Source organism: Rana temporaria, chromosome 3, assembly GCF_905171775.1.
Source record: "Rana temporaria chromosome 3, aRanTem1.1, whole genome shotgun sequence".
NCBI lineage: Eukaryota > Metazoa > Chordata > Amphibia > Anura > Ranidae > Rana > Rana temporaria.
The window spans coordinates 420,185,612-420,200,753 of NC_053491.1; the positions used below are offsets into that span (position 1 = coordinate 420,185,612).

The following is a 15,142-nucleotide window of genomic DNA, read 5'->3' on the forward strand; positions in this document are numbered from 1 at the left end:
ACATGAATATTCTTTGATCTCAGCCATTCCATTGTAGCTCTGTATGTTTAGGGTCGTTGTCCTGCTAGAAGGTGAACCTCCGCCCCAGTCAAGTCTTTTGCAGACTGTAACAGGTTTTCTTCTAAGATTGCCCTGTATTTGGCTCCATCCATCTTCCTTCTGACCAGCTTCCCTGTCCTGGCTGAAGAAAAGCATCCCCACAACATGATGTAGCCACCACCATGTTTCACGGTGGGGATGGTGTGTTCAGGGTAATGTGCAGTGTTCGTTTACGTCTGCATAAAAAAATGACAGCTTGCATCTCCTCCCATTCTTATTAAAAGTTGTACATTCATGCTGGCTTCTGTTTTGGGGCCAACTGGTTCCTGAATTTGACAATGATCGTAGATGAACATCCATTAGTTGAGTTCATGGGATCGGCTTTTTGTTGCCGCAGAGGCCTGTTTAAAAAAAAAAAAAGGAGCTGACCTATTTATATAATTGTATCTACATTCAATCAATGACATAATGGTTTATTTATCTTCACTTAAAAGAGAAGTATATTTTAGGGTGTCTTCCCCAATCATACTTACCTTGGTGGCTGCAGCATCAGTCCAATGCTTCATCTGTACCCCACTGGCTCCATGAGAGACCTGAGAGATTTAACACCACGATTTCTCAGAGCTCCCCGAGCAGTGAGTGGTGACTGTCGGTCAACGAGCTTTGGCTGTACGTCTCCTTTGAGTTGGCCTTACACTGTCCTGAGGAACTGGCTGAAATTCACTTAGTGGGTGGCCCTGTAGAGTATATAGAGGAATCCTTTTTTATTTTTATTTATTTATTTATTCAGCTTGAAAGAACTATCAGTGGTGTGGTCAATTTTGGACAATACTGATTTTGGGTAATTCATGGAAATTACAGCTTTTATTATGCAGTAAAACAGTAGTGGTCAGCGTATTCATTTACACAGGGTCCAAAACATCAAGTTGTTTTCGTGAATGCCCATTAGTTTGCAGTTTTTATTATGTTGCCATAAACTGTGTAGCATTTGATTATCTTTCTGAAGTTCTGTTCTATAATTTTAGGATATGCTATTTAATGTTTTTAAATTTGTCTGTCCCTACTGCCTTATTTATTTTTTATCAAGCATGAGAACAAGACAAATAACTGGGCAATGTAACCCAATGCTTGCCTTCTGCTCTTCATTTTGACTTGTGCAATAACCAGCATTTATTTGCATTCTACAGGACAGTGTGGACTATTGCGTCATTGGAGTCAGTACTCTATCCCAGCTAACCAATGAGATTAACCAGGTAAGTGACACCTTCCTGAATATGTGCCAGAATTTGCATACCAGGATATGTGGTGTTTGTGAAAGGAATACCTCCTAATCGCTCTGATTTTTTTTAAAAAAAATTTCCAGTTCAATATTAGGCGATGCTGTTTTTGTCACTGTAAGGAATTTTGAGTTCTAATGCCGTGTACACGCGACCGTTCGTCATGGAAAAAAAAAGTTTTTCTCTATGTAATTCCTCTCAAACCAGCCTTGCATACACACGTTCGTGAAAAATAAAATGCTTGAGCAAAGCGCGGTGACCAACAACACGTACAACGGCACTATAAAGGGGAAGTTCCATTCGAATGGCGCCACCCTTTGAGCTGCTTTTGCTGATTTCTAAGGATGAGCTCTGGCGTGTTCGCATAGTACACGTGCAGAGCCCGCCAAGAAGTCTGCACGGTGCTGCGTTAATCGCAGCCAGGGAGACATTGTCCCGATGCTCGGCTGCAGACATCGGGAATGTCTCCCTGGCTGTGATTAGCGCAGCGCCGTGCAGATTTCCTGGCGGGCTCTGCACGTGTACTATGCGAACACGCTGGCGCTCATCCTTACTGATTTTGTGTTACCGCATGTTAGTAAAAGTTTGAGAGACGATTCACGCTTTTCAGTCTTTGTGCTTTTCAGTCTGTTACAGCGTGACGAATGTGCCATCTCCATTACAAACGCTAGTTTTACCAGAACGAGCACTCCCGTCTAATTACTTGCTTTTGAGCATTCACGTTTTTTTCCCTCGTTAAAGCGTACACACGACGGTTTTTCACGACGTGAAAAAATAGAGCAGGTTCTAAATTTTTATCGGAGCAATACACATGACCGTTTTTCATGACCAATTAAAAAAATTGCATTTTTCTCGTCGTGTGTACGCGGCATAAGGGTACATTAACACCAGTGGGCCCTAGTTATGCTTCCCACAATGCATGGCTGCTGATGAGTGTTGTGTGATGTTACAAAATCACCTTTCATTCAGCTCTATGCATCCCCCTGCATTGTGATGCTGTGTACTGCTTCAAATGTACAAATGCAACCTGTCCTGCTTTTTTTTCAGGGCATGTGAACCAAACCAATAGGGTTTAAGGGAAATTGCCATTTCTTTGCTTTGAGTAAAGCTGCCCAACGCATATCGTGTGAAAGTGCCCTGATTAAAACTGGTAATAAAATAAATATGGGGAAATGTTCTGTAGGTTTATCGCAAAGTTAGACTTGGTAAAAAAAAAAGCTCAGTTTCTGGTGAGAAAAAGGCCAGAAAGTTACCATTTTACACATTGTTAGGCATAACTGCAGGATTGCTCCTGTAAAGCATTCGATGATAGTGCTTTGCAGAATTTAGCTCCTTGTTTCGTCTTTCCTTGACCTTTAGTGCGTTCAGCACCTATAGGACTGTTTTTTGGCACACAGAACATTGACTTTTGCAAACAGCCTTTTCGCGCATGTATACTGTAAGTCAACAGTGTTGCGCATCGTCCCTAAATAGAACACAGGAATTCTGTTTTCCCATATTGGCCCTGTTTTAGGCCTCATGCACAAAGGATGTTTAGACCCCTTTCACACTGAGGCAGTTTTCAGGTGTTTTAGCGTGAGAAATGGTGCCTGTAAAGCACCTGAAGACTGCCTCCCATTGATTGCAATGGGTGCTTTTACACCCGGGCTTGCGGGATATTGGAAAAAGTCCTGCAAGCAGCATCTTGGGGTCGGTTTGGGAGCACTGTATACAGCGACCCGGTCCTCTTCTCCATGACCGTCCCCGCAGGAACAGCGGACCCGATCGACGCCAGTCTCCCGCGATCGGGTCACAGAGAGGAAGAACGGGGAGAGGTAAGTTTAAACAAACCTCTCCCCCGTGCTTCCTAGTGAGCCTGTCACTGATCATCTGTTCCTTGTCATAGGGAATGACGATCAGTGACGTCACACGCGCTCCCCCCAGTAAGAATCGCTGCCTTAGGGCACACTTAACCCCTACAGCGCCCCTCCTGGTTAACCCCTTCACTGCCAGTGTCATTTTTACAGTAACCAGTGCAATTTGTATAGCAGTTTGCTGTAAAAATGACAATGGTGTCAAAAGTGTCCGATGTGACCACCATTATGTCGCAGTCACGATAAAAATTGCTGTTCGCCGCCATTGCTAGAAAAAAAAATGTAATAAAAATGCAATAAAATGATCCCCTATTTGGTAGACACTATAATTTTTGGTGTAAACCAATCAAACGCTTATTGCTAATTTTTTTTTTTTTTTTTACCAAAAATATGTAGAACACGTATCGGCCTAAACTGAGGAATTTTTTTTTTTTTTTTTTACCAAAAATATGTAGAAAAATGGGTATCGGCCGAAACTGAGGGGGAAAAAAATGCTTTATCTTTTTTGGGGATATTTATTATAGCAAAAAGAAAAAAATATAGTTTTTTTTTTTTTTTTTTTCAAAATTGTTGCTCTATTTTTGTTTATAGCGCAAAAAATAAAAACCGAAGAGGTGATCAAAAGAAAGCTCTATTTGTGGGAAAAAAAGGACCCCAATTTTGTTTGGGAGCCACGTCGCACAACCACGCAATTGTCAGTTAAAGCGACGCAGTGCCAAATCGCAAAAAAGTGGCCTTGTCCTTTTAGCTGTATAATGGTCCTCCGGCTTAAGTGGTTAACCTTGAAAAAACCTGTACAAAAACGCCCCAAAAAAAATAAAAATTGTAAAATGGCAATGCCTAAATGTGAACGGAGCCTAAAGCTGGCCATACACTCCACGAAAAATTGTCCGAACGTTCGGAAAACAAAAGTTCGGTCGTGAGCGCAAGCGATAGTGCCATCATGTAATGAACGATAAATCGTTCAGTGGACATAAATAAATAATAAAAAAAATTGGTTCGTTTTTTTTTTTCATATGCCTACTGCAGAACACATTAACCTTCCGATTTATCGTTCGTTCGGCAGAAAATTTCCAAACTTGTCCTTAATTTTTTCGGCTCAAAAACGTCCAAACGATTATCGATTTTGTGCCCATTAACTGTTCGAAAAACGAACGAACTGTCTGAACGACCGATTTTCGCCCAATTTTTCGTATAGTGTATGGCCAGCATAAGTCTTTATTCAGAAAGGGAAACCTACGGTGGAAAGGCTTGCTGCAGCTTTGTGTGACAGATCTAAGTGGATTTTTGAGGTGCTGGCAGCATGCCATCATAGTCCTATAATTAACAGATGAGGGGTTTATGATTTCTTTTTATAGGCAGATGCCACCCACCCTCTGACCAAACACCGGAAAATTGCCTCATCCTTTCGAGACTCTTCACTGTTTGATATCTTCACCCTGTCCTGTAATCTGCTCAAACAGGTGAGGCACCATTTTTGCATTTCTTTCCATGACCCTCATAGATTGTAAGCTCTAACGAGCAAGGCCCTCTGATCCCTCCTGTGTTGATTTTGTATTGTAACTTTACTGTCTGCCTCCACGTCTAAAACTTTGTTTTCATGAATGTGTACTGTACGTTTTTAAAGCTCAACTTTAAAGATAAGTTCACCTTTTATAACATGTTACTCCCGTATTCAGGGTGTATTAAATTGGCAGACCCTATAGTGGCAGTAGGTAGGGGATTATGTCTCTGCACCCGCTGTCACAATTTAAGGAGTGCGGCCATTCAGGTCTCAACCCCCTGTTTTATTATTGAAGAACTACAACTACTGCGGTTGATGGCTTGTAGTTCTCGGTGAACTACCAGGGTGCTGGTGAGCGCTGTAGTAGTTCATTAACTCTTCCTGTCATTTAGTAACTACCTGCCTGTATGGGGTACAGGCAGACCGCTACACTAACAGTCTGCAAGAGCCTGACACTGCATCCGCGGTCTGCTGATCGCGGGTGCAATGCTTCACAGGCTCCTAATTATAAAAAAAAAATAAGATGCACATTTTTTTTTTTATTCCTGCTAAAAATGTGCATTTATAAAAAAAAAAAATAGGGCTGTTACTGATCAAAATTTTTCTGATTGATTAATCGTTTTTTTTTTTTAATCGATTAAACGACTAATTTCGATTGATTATAACACATACAGATCCAACTACTTTTTAGCTGATCTCCTTGCAGGCTGATTCCCAGTGCAGCTTCCAACCACTGGAAAAATGGATAGCAGGATACAAAAAACACACAAAGGCAGCACTCCATGGGAATAGCATTAGAACTTTTATAGTCTTCAAGTAGGTAACAAAATATTGCACTGGAGATAAAATCGATGTAGCTACATAAACTGTAAAAATGGTAATACCAAAAGCAGTCATAAAAACCTGTAGCTAAGTATGATACTGGTATAAAAATGTGTACAACGATACCACTGCTGATTCCAGATGAGGAGGGGTTAACATCAGTCCGTCGGCATGTAGATGTCCCATGAAGGGAACTATCACAACTCCCAGTGGATGACTGTAGGATCCCAGGTTGATAGAGGGAAGAGTGATAGAGGGAAGTGTAACAGCCCTTGCATGTGGCAGATAGTAAGGTCTCGCTGGCTTGCAGATATGAAGGCACAGCAAAGGAGCCCTTCAGATGGACACGGCAAGTCCCGCCAGTATCCGTGACATTACTGGATCTCCGACGGAACTCCCTGAAGGCCCAGAAGCTGGCGGAGAGGTGAGTACCAATCAAAAGAATTTTAATCGATCAAAAAAATTAAAGATTAATCGATTAATTAAAAGTTAATTTGCATAGCCCTAAAAAAAATAAAGGCAAAGCACAAATACACACATGCCCCCCTCATGTTGAGGGCATGTGGCTTAATATGGTTTGCCCATCACATCCCCACCCTTTTTCCTGGCTAGCCAGGCTGCATGCTCGGAAAAGGGTCTGATGGATTTTGGGGGAGACCCCCACACCATTGTTTCTTTTCTCAATTCGTGTTCAAAACTGATGACGTGCGATTCAGAAGAGTTGCCGTAGAAGGCAACGAGCCTTGAATTTGCATCTGAACCGCACCATAGTGCTCAAACGCACAGGTCTCTTAAAATTCACACTGAAATCGCGCAGCCGCTGCACTGCAGATATTTGAACCGCCTTAATAGAAAGCCGGTTTGGTTCAAAATGCTTCCAATTTGCATATATGTGAACTGAGCCCTAAAAGCTGTAAATATGTTTTTCACTTTTGTTTTTAGGCATCTGGCAAATCCTTGCTTCTGTCGGATGGGTCTCAGCATGATCTGCTCATGCAGCTCCTCAAACTTACACACAATTGTCTGAACTTTGACTTTATTGGCACTTCCACAGATGAGTCTTCTGATGATCTTTGTACAGTACAGATTCCCACAAGTTGGCGCTCAGGTGGGTTAAAAAGTAGACGTGTATTAAAGTGGTTTTCTGCTTTCAGCCGTGTTATTGGCACCACTTTTCTTGGTGGTTTCATTCTTGAGGAGACGGATTTCTCCAAGGTGGCTGTATACAATTACTGGGCTGCTGGATTGTTTGGAGCTGAATAAATCACATGGCGTTGATTTGGAAACCCTGTTGCTTTCAGTTTGTTTCCGAGTTAAGCCGCTTCTAATGCTCCAGTGCCTTCAAAGTGACTAATGTGATCAGGAAACGGCTGCTCATCAGAAGACAGAGGGATAACCCTACACGCATCTGCCCAATAGTAGGGATTATTTCCTTATTTTTTTTATTTATTTTTTTATCCCTTTTTTTTTTTTTTTTTTTTTTTTTTTTTTTTTAAAGGGAAAATCCACTTTAGAGTGAGGTATGTTAAGATTTGTTGAATGGTTTAATATGAGACTTTGGCTGGTAACCACAATATTCATTAACAAATCATTTCTGTTTTTCCTTTGCAGCCTTCCTGGACTCTTCAACACTACAGCTATTTTTTGACCTGTATCATTCCATTCCTCCCAACTTCTCCCCACTGGTGAGTAGTAATTGGTGGGATCGGGTGAGGGGACTGTGGTGGCCACATTTGTCCTACAATTTCTATTATACAACCTCTTTTTTTTCTATTCAGGTCCTCTCCTGTCTGGTACAGATTGCATCTGTGCGACGTTCCTTATTTAATAACGCAGAAAGAGCCAAGTTCCTCTCTCACCTGGTGGATGGGGTGAAGAGGATCTTAGAAAACCCCCAAGTAAGTGCATGAATGATCCTGTAATGTGGAAGACTTCACAAAGCTATGTAATCTATCTCCACTATGACGCATTCCTCATGCTGTGTATAGGACTATTTTGAAACTTCTGCAGAACACTGGAATCCTTTTTTTTTTTTTTTTTACCTTTTAAGAATGACATGAAAGATGATTGTTGTCTTGTAGAGCCTGGCTGACCCCAATAACTACCATGAGTTCTGCCGATTGCTAGCCCGACTGAAGAGTAACTACCAGCTGGGAGAGCTAGTGAAAGTGGAGAATTACCCAGAGGTCATCAGGCTTATTGCTAACTTTACTGTCACCAGTCTGCAGGTAGGTCTGAATTCTGCAGAAATGAACACTGCCTTATGTTGGATATGTAGGTAGCAGCAAACTTGTATAAATGTGAATTTTGTATTGGAACTTTGCTTAAAACTGGACCTGGTGTGATGGTTATTTTTTTAAAGTTTTGGATAACGTAGGGGAGAATGTCTTATTGCTGTATGTGTTCCTATTTTCCCCTCACTAATTGTCCGAGTGACAACTAGTGCAGTTAGCCAAATGTCCTGTTTTAAGATGTTTTCAATAGAATGTTCTTTCTGACAAAAGCTCTACTCTACAGCTACTTTCACACTGGGGCGTGGGCGGTAAAGAGACAATATTTTTAGCGGCGCTTTACCGTCTTTACGGCACTATTCGACCGCTAGCAGGGCACTTTAAACCCCCGCTAGCGGCCAAAAATGGGGATAAACACACCCGCAAACCGCCGCTGCAGCGGTGCTTTGCCGGCTGTTCGGCACCGCTGCCCATTGATATTAAATGGGCACTGTAGGAGCGGTGTATACACCGCTCCTACAGTGCCTCAAAGATGCGGCTAACAGGACTTTTTTGAGCGTCCTGCCAGCGCACTGCTCTAGTGTGAAAGCCAAAGCTCTTTCAGGGTGCTTTGCAGGCACTATTTTTAGCGCTATAGCGCCTGCAAAGCGCCTCAGTGTGAAAGTAGCCCAAGACTGAAAACACACTGCCAATGAAAGGTATTGCCTCTCTGACTCAGCCAATCAAAGGAAACTTTGTATTCATTGATATAATACAAAGCTGTCTAATAATGGCTGAGCGCTGCTCAGCCTGACTCCATCTTGTTTTGATTGAGAGACAGGAAGGTCTGTTCTCACACCCGGAAAACAAGGCTGTACTGTATGTGGAAATAGAGGGTTGAATTATTCTGAGCTAACCTGATGAGCATATAGTGAAAATTAACCTCCAGTCCATTGTTGTTGCCCACACTGTTATGTTTCTCCCACATCCTTATGACACAAACGCAAATAGTGTAATGCAACACCACTGTGCGTCTTGGTGTGTCGGACTATGAGAATAAGTTCACTACACAAATAAGTGTGCTCCATAGGATCCTTCTAAAGTATTACCACAAAATGATATAAAATAAAAACCTATCGTGCGATTGAAAATATGAAGTACTATTATCTTGCACACTCACATAATTATAAACCACAAAGAGCACTTACTGTCCATGACACCACATCAATGAGTGTAAATCATGCAAAAATGTCCATCAGTTAAATTGTTTCAATATTGCCTTATCCGAACAATGTGACAATACCGTTTTCCTTAGTCCTTTGCATACCAGTTCACAAGTGAGCAGCCCCCCCCCACCGTTCATAATGCACTCTCACCTGAACATGTGGACCTGTTGCAAATACGAGGCCAACTGTGCCTTCCCCTTTAATATAGAGTGTTGCCCTATAACACAAATCCCTTTAGTAAAAGTAGCTAATAAAAATTTATACTCCCAAAACTGCACTCAAAACAGCAGTGCACCATTTTAAAAGCCTTACACAAGATCTGGGTACAGTGTCATCTTGAGGCAAAATCTCAGCATCACCTACTAGCAGCGATTCTGGTGGCACTTCCTGTTTGTCACAATGACGTCATAGGCCCGACCCTGACATGTTTCGTCACACCCCTGTGACTTTATCAAAGGGCACCGTTTTTGAGTGATTTGCGCTTTGTAGTTTATATTTCTGAGAGTGCACGATACTAGTACTTCATATATGCGTTAGAGTGATATGTTTTTTTTTTTTATGTAATTTTAAGGTAATACTGTGTAAATATTTTTGTGGAGCACTTTTTTTATTTAATTTTGTTGTGTAGTGAATTTATTATAATTTTTTTATTTTTTTTGTCGCTTGAGCGCTAGAAATGGTCTCTAAGTGCCTGAAAACCGCCTCCCATTCATTCCAGTGTGTCTTTTCACACTGGGGCAGTGCGCTTGTGGGACGCTCCCAAAACGCCCTATTAGGCCCCGTACACACGACCAAACATGTATGCTGAAACTGGTCCGCGGACCAGTTTCAGCATACATGTTCGGTCGTGTGTAGGCGCGAGCGGGCCGAATTCCAGCAAACATTTTCCCGCCGGGCCTTTTCCCAGCAGACAAATATTCCTGGACGTGTTTTAAAACCGTCCGCAGTACAGACCTACCGTACATGTCCGAGCGCCCGCCGTCCCTCGCAGGCGTCGAATGATTTCGACGCATGCATGGAAGCCTTTAAATGGCAGGCCCGCCCACGTCGCCGCGTCATCGTCACGGCGACGACGCGGACACGCCCCGCGTATTGTTTACGCGTGGACTTCTGTACGATGGTTGGTACAGCCATCGTACAGAAGCCCTCTGGCAGACATGTACGGTGAAAACGGTCCGACGGACCGGTTTCATCGTACATGTTTGCTCGTTAGTACCCGGCCTTGGAGTGAATGGGCAGCGCTTTAAATGCTTGACCCAAGCAAATTGTTTAAAGTGAAAGTGAAGCTGGAGATCAGCTTTTAATGTCGCCCCAGCACTCATTGCAGCAATAGAGGGTAAATAATGCATCTAACATCAACACGGTTATTCGTTTTTATGACATTTCAGCATGTAACTACTGCTTGACACATCTGATGGACATGTCATTAGTTCGCATTTTGCATCAACCATTTATTTGTATGTCCCTTGTGTCTTGCAGCACTGGGAATTTGCACCAAATTCAGTACATTACCTCCTTAGTCTGTGGCAGCGTCTTGCAGCATCTGTGCCCTATGTGAAGGCTACGGAGCCGCATCTCTTGGAGACCTACACTCCGGAGGTTACAAAAGCCTATGTCACATCCCGCTTGGAATCTGTGCACATAATCCTCAGGTAAAAAGATGAGCTTTGGTTGTAGGAGCCAAATAACATATATTATACATTAGTGGTGTACCGAAAATTCAGGCCTGAATATGGAGATTTATGATTGAGATATATATATATATATATATATATATATATATATATATATATATATATATATATATATATATATATATATATATATATATATATATATATATATATTATATTTTTTATTATTAATCATGCTCAAGTTTGCATACCCCAGCAGAAATTGTGAACTTTTTTTAAGGATAGCAATCGTTTTTTAATCATAATGATAACCGAAATCACCCAAACGGCCCTGATTAAAGTTTACATACCCTGGAATGTTTGGCCTTGGTACAGACACAGGTGGCACACAAAGGTTAAAATGGCAATTTAAAGGTTAATTTCCCACATTTGTGGCTTTTTAACCACTTGCTTACTGGGCACATAAACCCCCTTCGTTCCCAGGCGAAATCTCAGCGTCCGGCACTGCGTCGCTTTAACTGACAATTGCGCGGTCGTGCGATGTGGCTCCCAAACAAAATTGGCGTCCTTTTTTCCCCACAAATAGAGCTTTCTTTTGGTGGTATTTGATCACCTCTGCGGTTTTTATTTTTTGCGCTATAAACAAAAAAAGAGCAACAATTTAAAAAAAAAAATATTTTTTTTTTACTTGTTGCTATAATAAATATCCCAATTTTTTTTTTTAAAAAACTATTTTTTTTCTCAGTTAAGGCCGATACGTATTTTTCGACGTATTTTTGTAAAAAAAAAAAAAAAAAATCGCAATAAGCGACTGGTTTGCGCAAAAGTTATAGCGCCTACAAAATGGGGAACAGAATTATGATTTTTTTTATGATTTTTTTTTACTAGTAATGGCGGCGATCTGCGATTTTTATTGGGACTGGGATATTGCGGCGGACGTATCGGACACTTTTGACACAAATTTGGCGCCATTCACATTTATACAGCGATCAGTGCTATAAAAAGAGCCGCGCTCCGGACGTATTTCGTCTATAGCGCGGATCTCAAGTGGTTAAATGACAATTTTTGTCTGTGTATAAATAGTCAATGAGCTTGTTGGCTCTCAAATGAATGCACTAAGCAGACTAGACACTGAGCCATGAGGAGGTAGAAAAGAACAGTCAAAAGACCTGCGTCACAAAGTAACGAAACTTTACAAAGATTAAAAAAGATATAAAAAGATATCCAAAGCATTGAATATGCCAATGGTCGGCATTTTTAGGAGCAGTGTCACCACTCCTAAAACGCCCCAAAGATGCTGCTTTCAGGACTTTTAATGTCCCACAAGCACACCACTCCAGTGTAAAAGCACTTAGGCTTTCAGGCGAGTGACAAGAGACACTTTGCAGGCGATATTTTTAGAGCTAAAACGCCTTTAAAGCTCCTTCGTGTAAAAGTGGCAAAATTGTGATTGATTATTATTTTTTTAAGCCACAAATGTGGGAAATTACTTTTTTTAATTGCGGTTTTTAACCTGTGTATGCCACCCTCTGTGTCTCTACCAAGGTCAAATATTCCAAGGTATGTAATTGGGTCCATTTGGGTCTAATAAACTATGTGATAATAAATGGCTTCATGCGATTGCTATCCTTAAATAAGACTTTTTTTGGCATGATCGGTGATATGGCATGATCATGATATTTTCAATATTCATGCCAAAGTTTCACAATTTCTGCCAGGGTATGCAAACTTTTGAGCAAAACTGTGTGTGGGTAGCTGTAACTCGAATTTTTTTATAAATTGTATTGTATTTGACTTTTTAATTTATATCATGAATTTGTCAGCCATTATCGGCACCTTTTTGAAGTGGTATTAAAAATCCTGCTTGCTGCATTTATGATGCATATTTGGCAAAACGCACCTCCTCGTTGCAATGCATTGAAATAGAAAATGTACGTGTTGCGTTTTTACTGCATTTTTTGAGTCGCATGACCTATGAAAAACTTGTTGGGGTGGCTTTATCACATGGACTCTGTGTAAGGAAAAAGTGAAAATGCACCCTGCAGTTCAGTAGGACCAGAAGCTTATGTTTATGTAAACAGGCTGCACAACAAACTGCATATGTAATTTTAGGTTTTGGAGTGGTGACTACTTCCTTGGATTGCCACTTTTAAATGTGCTGTACAGTTTGTTGGAATAAACACTGTTTTCTATTCTTGAACTCCATGTTGGCTTTTGCTTCCTTGTATGTGGGATGTACTTAATTATGGGAGGGACCTTCAGTGAAATTGTTCCCGGTTTCCCTGAGATATTTTAGGCAGAAAAAAGGTAGCACTGGAGCCATCATTTGTATTTGAGTAATATGCCACTATTTTGGGTTTTGTTTTTATGGTAAAAAGCCTTCATCTAACTGATATCTCTGCAGGGATGGCCTGGAAGATCCTCTTGATGATGCAGGATTGGTGCAGCAACAGCTGGATCAACTCTCCACCATTGGGCGCTGCGAATATGACAAGACATGTGCACTCTTGGTACAGCTGTTTGACCAATCAGCACAGACCTATCAGGAACTTCTTCAAAGTGGATCGGCTCCAAGCATGGAGCTGGCTGTGCAGGAGGGTGAGAATCTAAGTGTAGAGGCCAGAAACACTTGTTGATCTTTCTCATAGTATTCTATCATCTGTGGCAGCTGGTAAACATGTTCCTGCAATCTTGGCTTGAACTAGTTTACCACCCTTGTATAAAATGTTAGCCTCTGCCAACATTCTCAATTAAAATGTATTTTACAGCCACTTGGTTCTCATAATATTGTAAGCCATCTGCTGCCTGCAAAAGAAGTTAGAAAAGTGACCAAGTCTTCTGATTTTGTTTTTTGTGTTCCATTGAAATCCAGCCCCCATTATATGGATTATAAGTTTTAAACGTGGTACCAGCATTTCTCTTTTGTGTTAGTACTTTATTTTTTTCCTCTTATTTATTGACTCCTTCTGCAGGTCGCCTCACTTGGCTGGTTTATATCATTGGGGCAGTGATTGGAGGTAGAGTCTCATTTGCCAGCACTGATGAACAAGATGCCATGGATGGAGAACTCGTATGTCGGTAGGTATCGCTGTAAAAGATGCAAGCATAGCTGTGAAGTTAACAGTCAGAGTAAAAGTAGATATAAACATTGAATGCAATTTTATTCTTGGCGATATGATTGAATATATGGTTCCTGAATTCAGTTCAGCTCCCATAAGTGACACTATTGCATTAATTAAGCCTGCTTCTGGTTCAGAATGAAATATTAATTTATTGTGTGGCTGAGTTGGTTAAAGTGGAGTTCCACCCATAAATATAACATTACATCAGTAGTTTTAAAAAAATGTCATTAGTCCTTTAAGAAAATTTTTTTTTTTTTTTTTAGATGCCTTCAAAGTGTTGTTGCTAGGCAGAATAGTTAATCTTCCCTCTTCCTGCACCTAGGTGCTTAAGCTTCATCGCACAGACTCCTGGGAATCATGTGACTTGCACAGTACAGGTGCTGAAACCTGATCTGAAAACTATTACATTGCTTGTGCAGCACTGAGCATGTGCGAGATCTGCAAGGCTGAAATCAGGAAGTCATACAGTCTGGCTTCATGATGCCCACACTTAAGATGGCCCCAGTCAATTTCTATTTTATAAAGTGTCTAAATGCTGTAACAACCTAACAAAACGGACCTTAGTTTACAGACTAACTTTACTAGAATACATTAAGCTTGTGTATTACAGGGGTATTTATATTTAAAAAGTGAAATTGTGGCCGGAACTCCGCTTTAAGTACATTTTAAAGGATAAGTTCACCTTTACAAAAAAGAAGAATTAAATGCACATTTTTTTTTTTGTTGCAGTTAAAAAATGTTTCTTTTTTTTTGTTGGGAGCGATTGCACCCAGGATCCTGCAGTAGCTGTCTGCCTGTACCTCCAATATGGGAAGGCAATTGCACTCTGTCCAGAAGCTCAAATAACTACCTAGAGATCTCACCCTGGTAGTTCTTGAACTACAAACTGACTGGTTTGTTGGTACTTGTAGTTTTCACATTCACAGAATACTGTTGTGGTTTTTGTGACAGCGGGTAGGGGGTGAACATCCCCCGCTAGCAGTCTAAACGATGGGAATGCGGGGGGCAGCAATTCTGTAAAATTTTATACCCTTAACATGGGTGCAACATGTTACAAAAGGTAAACTTATCATTAAAAAAAAAAAAAATATCAACTTCCCATCTCCCTCTAGAGCAGTGGTTCTCAACCTGGGGGTCAAATGATGATTTGCCAGGGGGTCACCAAATCCTGGGCTGTTCCTGGAGCCGCAGCCGCCCATTCAGTTCATGGCTTGGTTGGGGGGCCGAGACTAGAAGTCAGCTGACGTGAGGAATGTGAAGTGGGAGGGGCTAGAGGAGACCCTATCTACTGTTTTTAACATAGGTGTCACTGCTACGAGACACCACAAAGTCTGAGACACCGTGAATGCGGAGTAACACTATCTGTGATTATAGTTGCCATTAAAAGCCCCCACTACAGTTCTCAGATCAGCAGATGACCTTGATTAAGAGCACCTAAGTTGACTGATCAGAACT

The 15,142-nt window shown here is 41.2% G+C and overlaps 1 protein-coding gene across 2 annotated transcripts in view; it reads left to right on the top strand.

Annotated features, from left to right (window-relative positions):
• The window catches only part of XPO7 (exportin 7), an 81,220-nt gene that overhangs the window by 44,430 nt on the left and 21,648 nt on the right, over positions 1-15,142 (top strand). For both annotated transcript variants that reach the window (XM_040346135.1, XM_040346136.1), the window contains exons 5-13: positions 1,227-1,292; positions 4,528-4,632; positions 6,438-6,603; positions 7,107-7,180; positions 7,274-7,393; positions 7,577-7,723; positions 10,411-10,583; positions 12,970-13,163; positions 13,538-13,643. In XM_040346135.1, the coding sequence (XP_040202069.1) occupies positions 1,227-1,292; positions 4,528-4,632; positions 6,438-6,603; positions 7,107-7,180; positions 7,274-7,393; positions 7,577-7,723; positions 10,411-10,583; positions 12,970-13,163; positions 13,538-13,643 (1,151 nt within the window). The remainder of the gene's footprint in view (positions 1-1,226; positions 1,293-4,527; positions 4,633-6,437; positions 6,604-7,106; positions 7,181-7,273; positions 7,394-7,576; positions 7,724-10,410; positions 10,584-12,969; positions 13,164-13,537; positions 13,644-15,142) is intronic.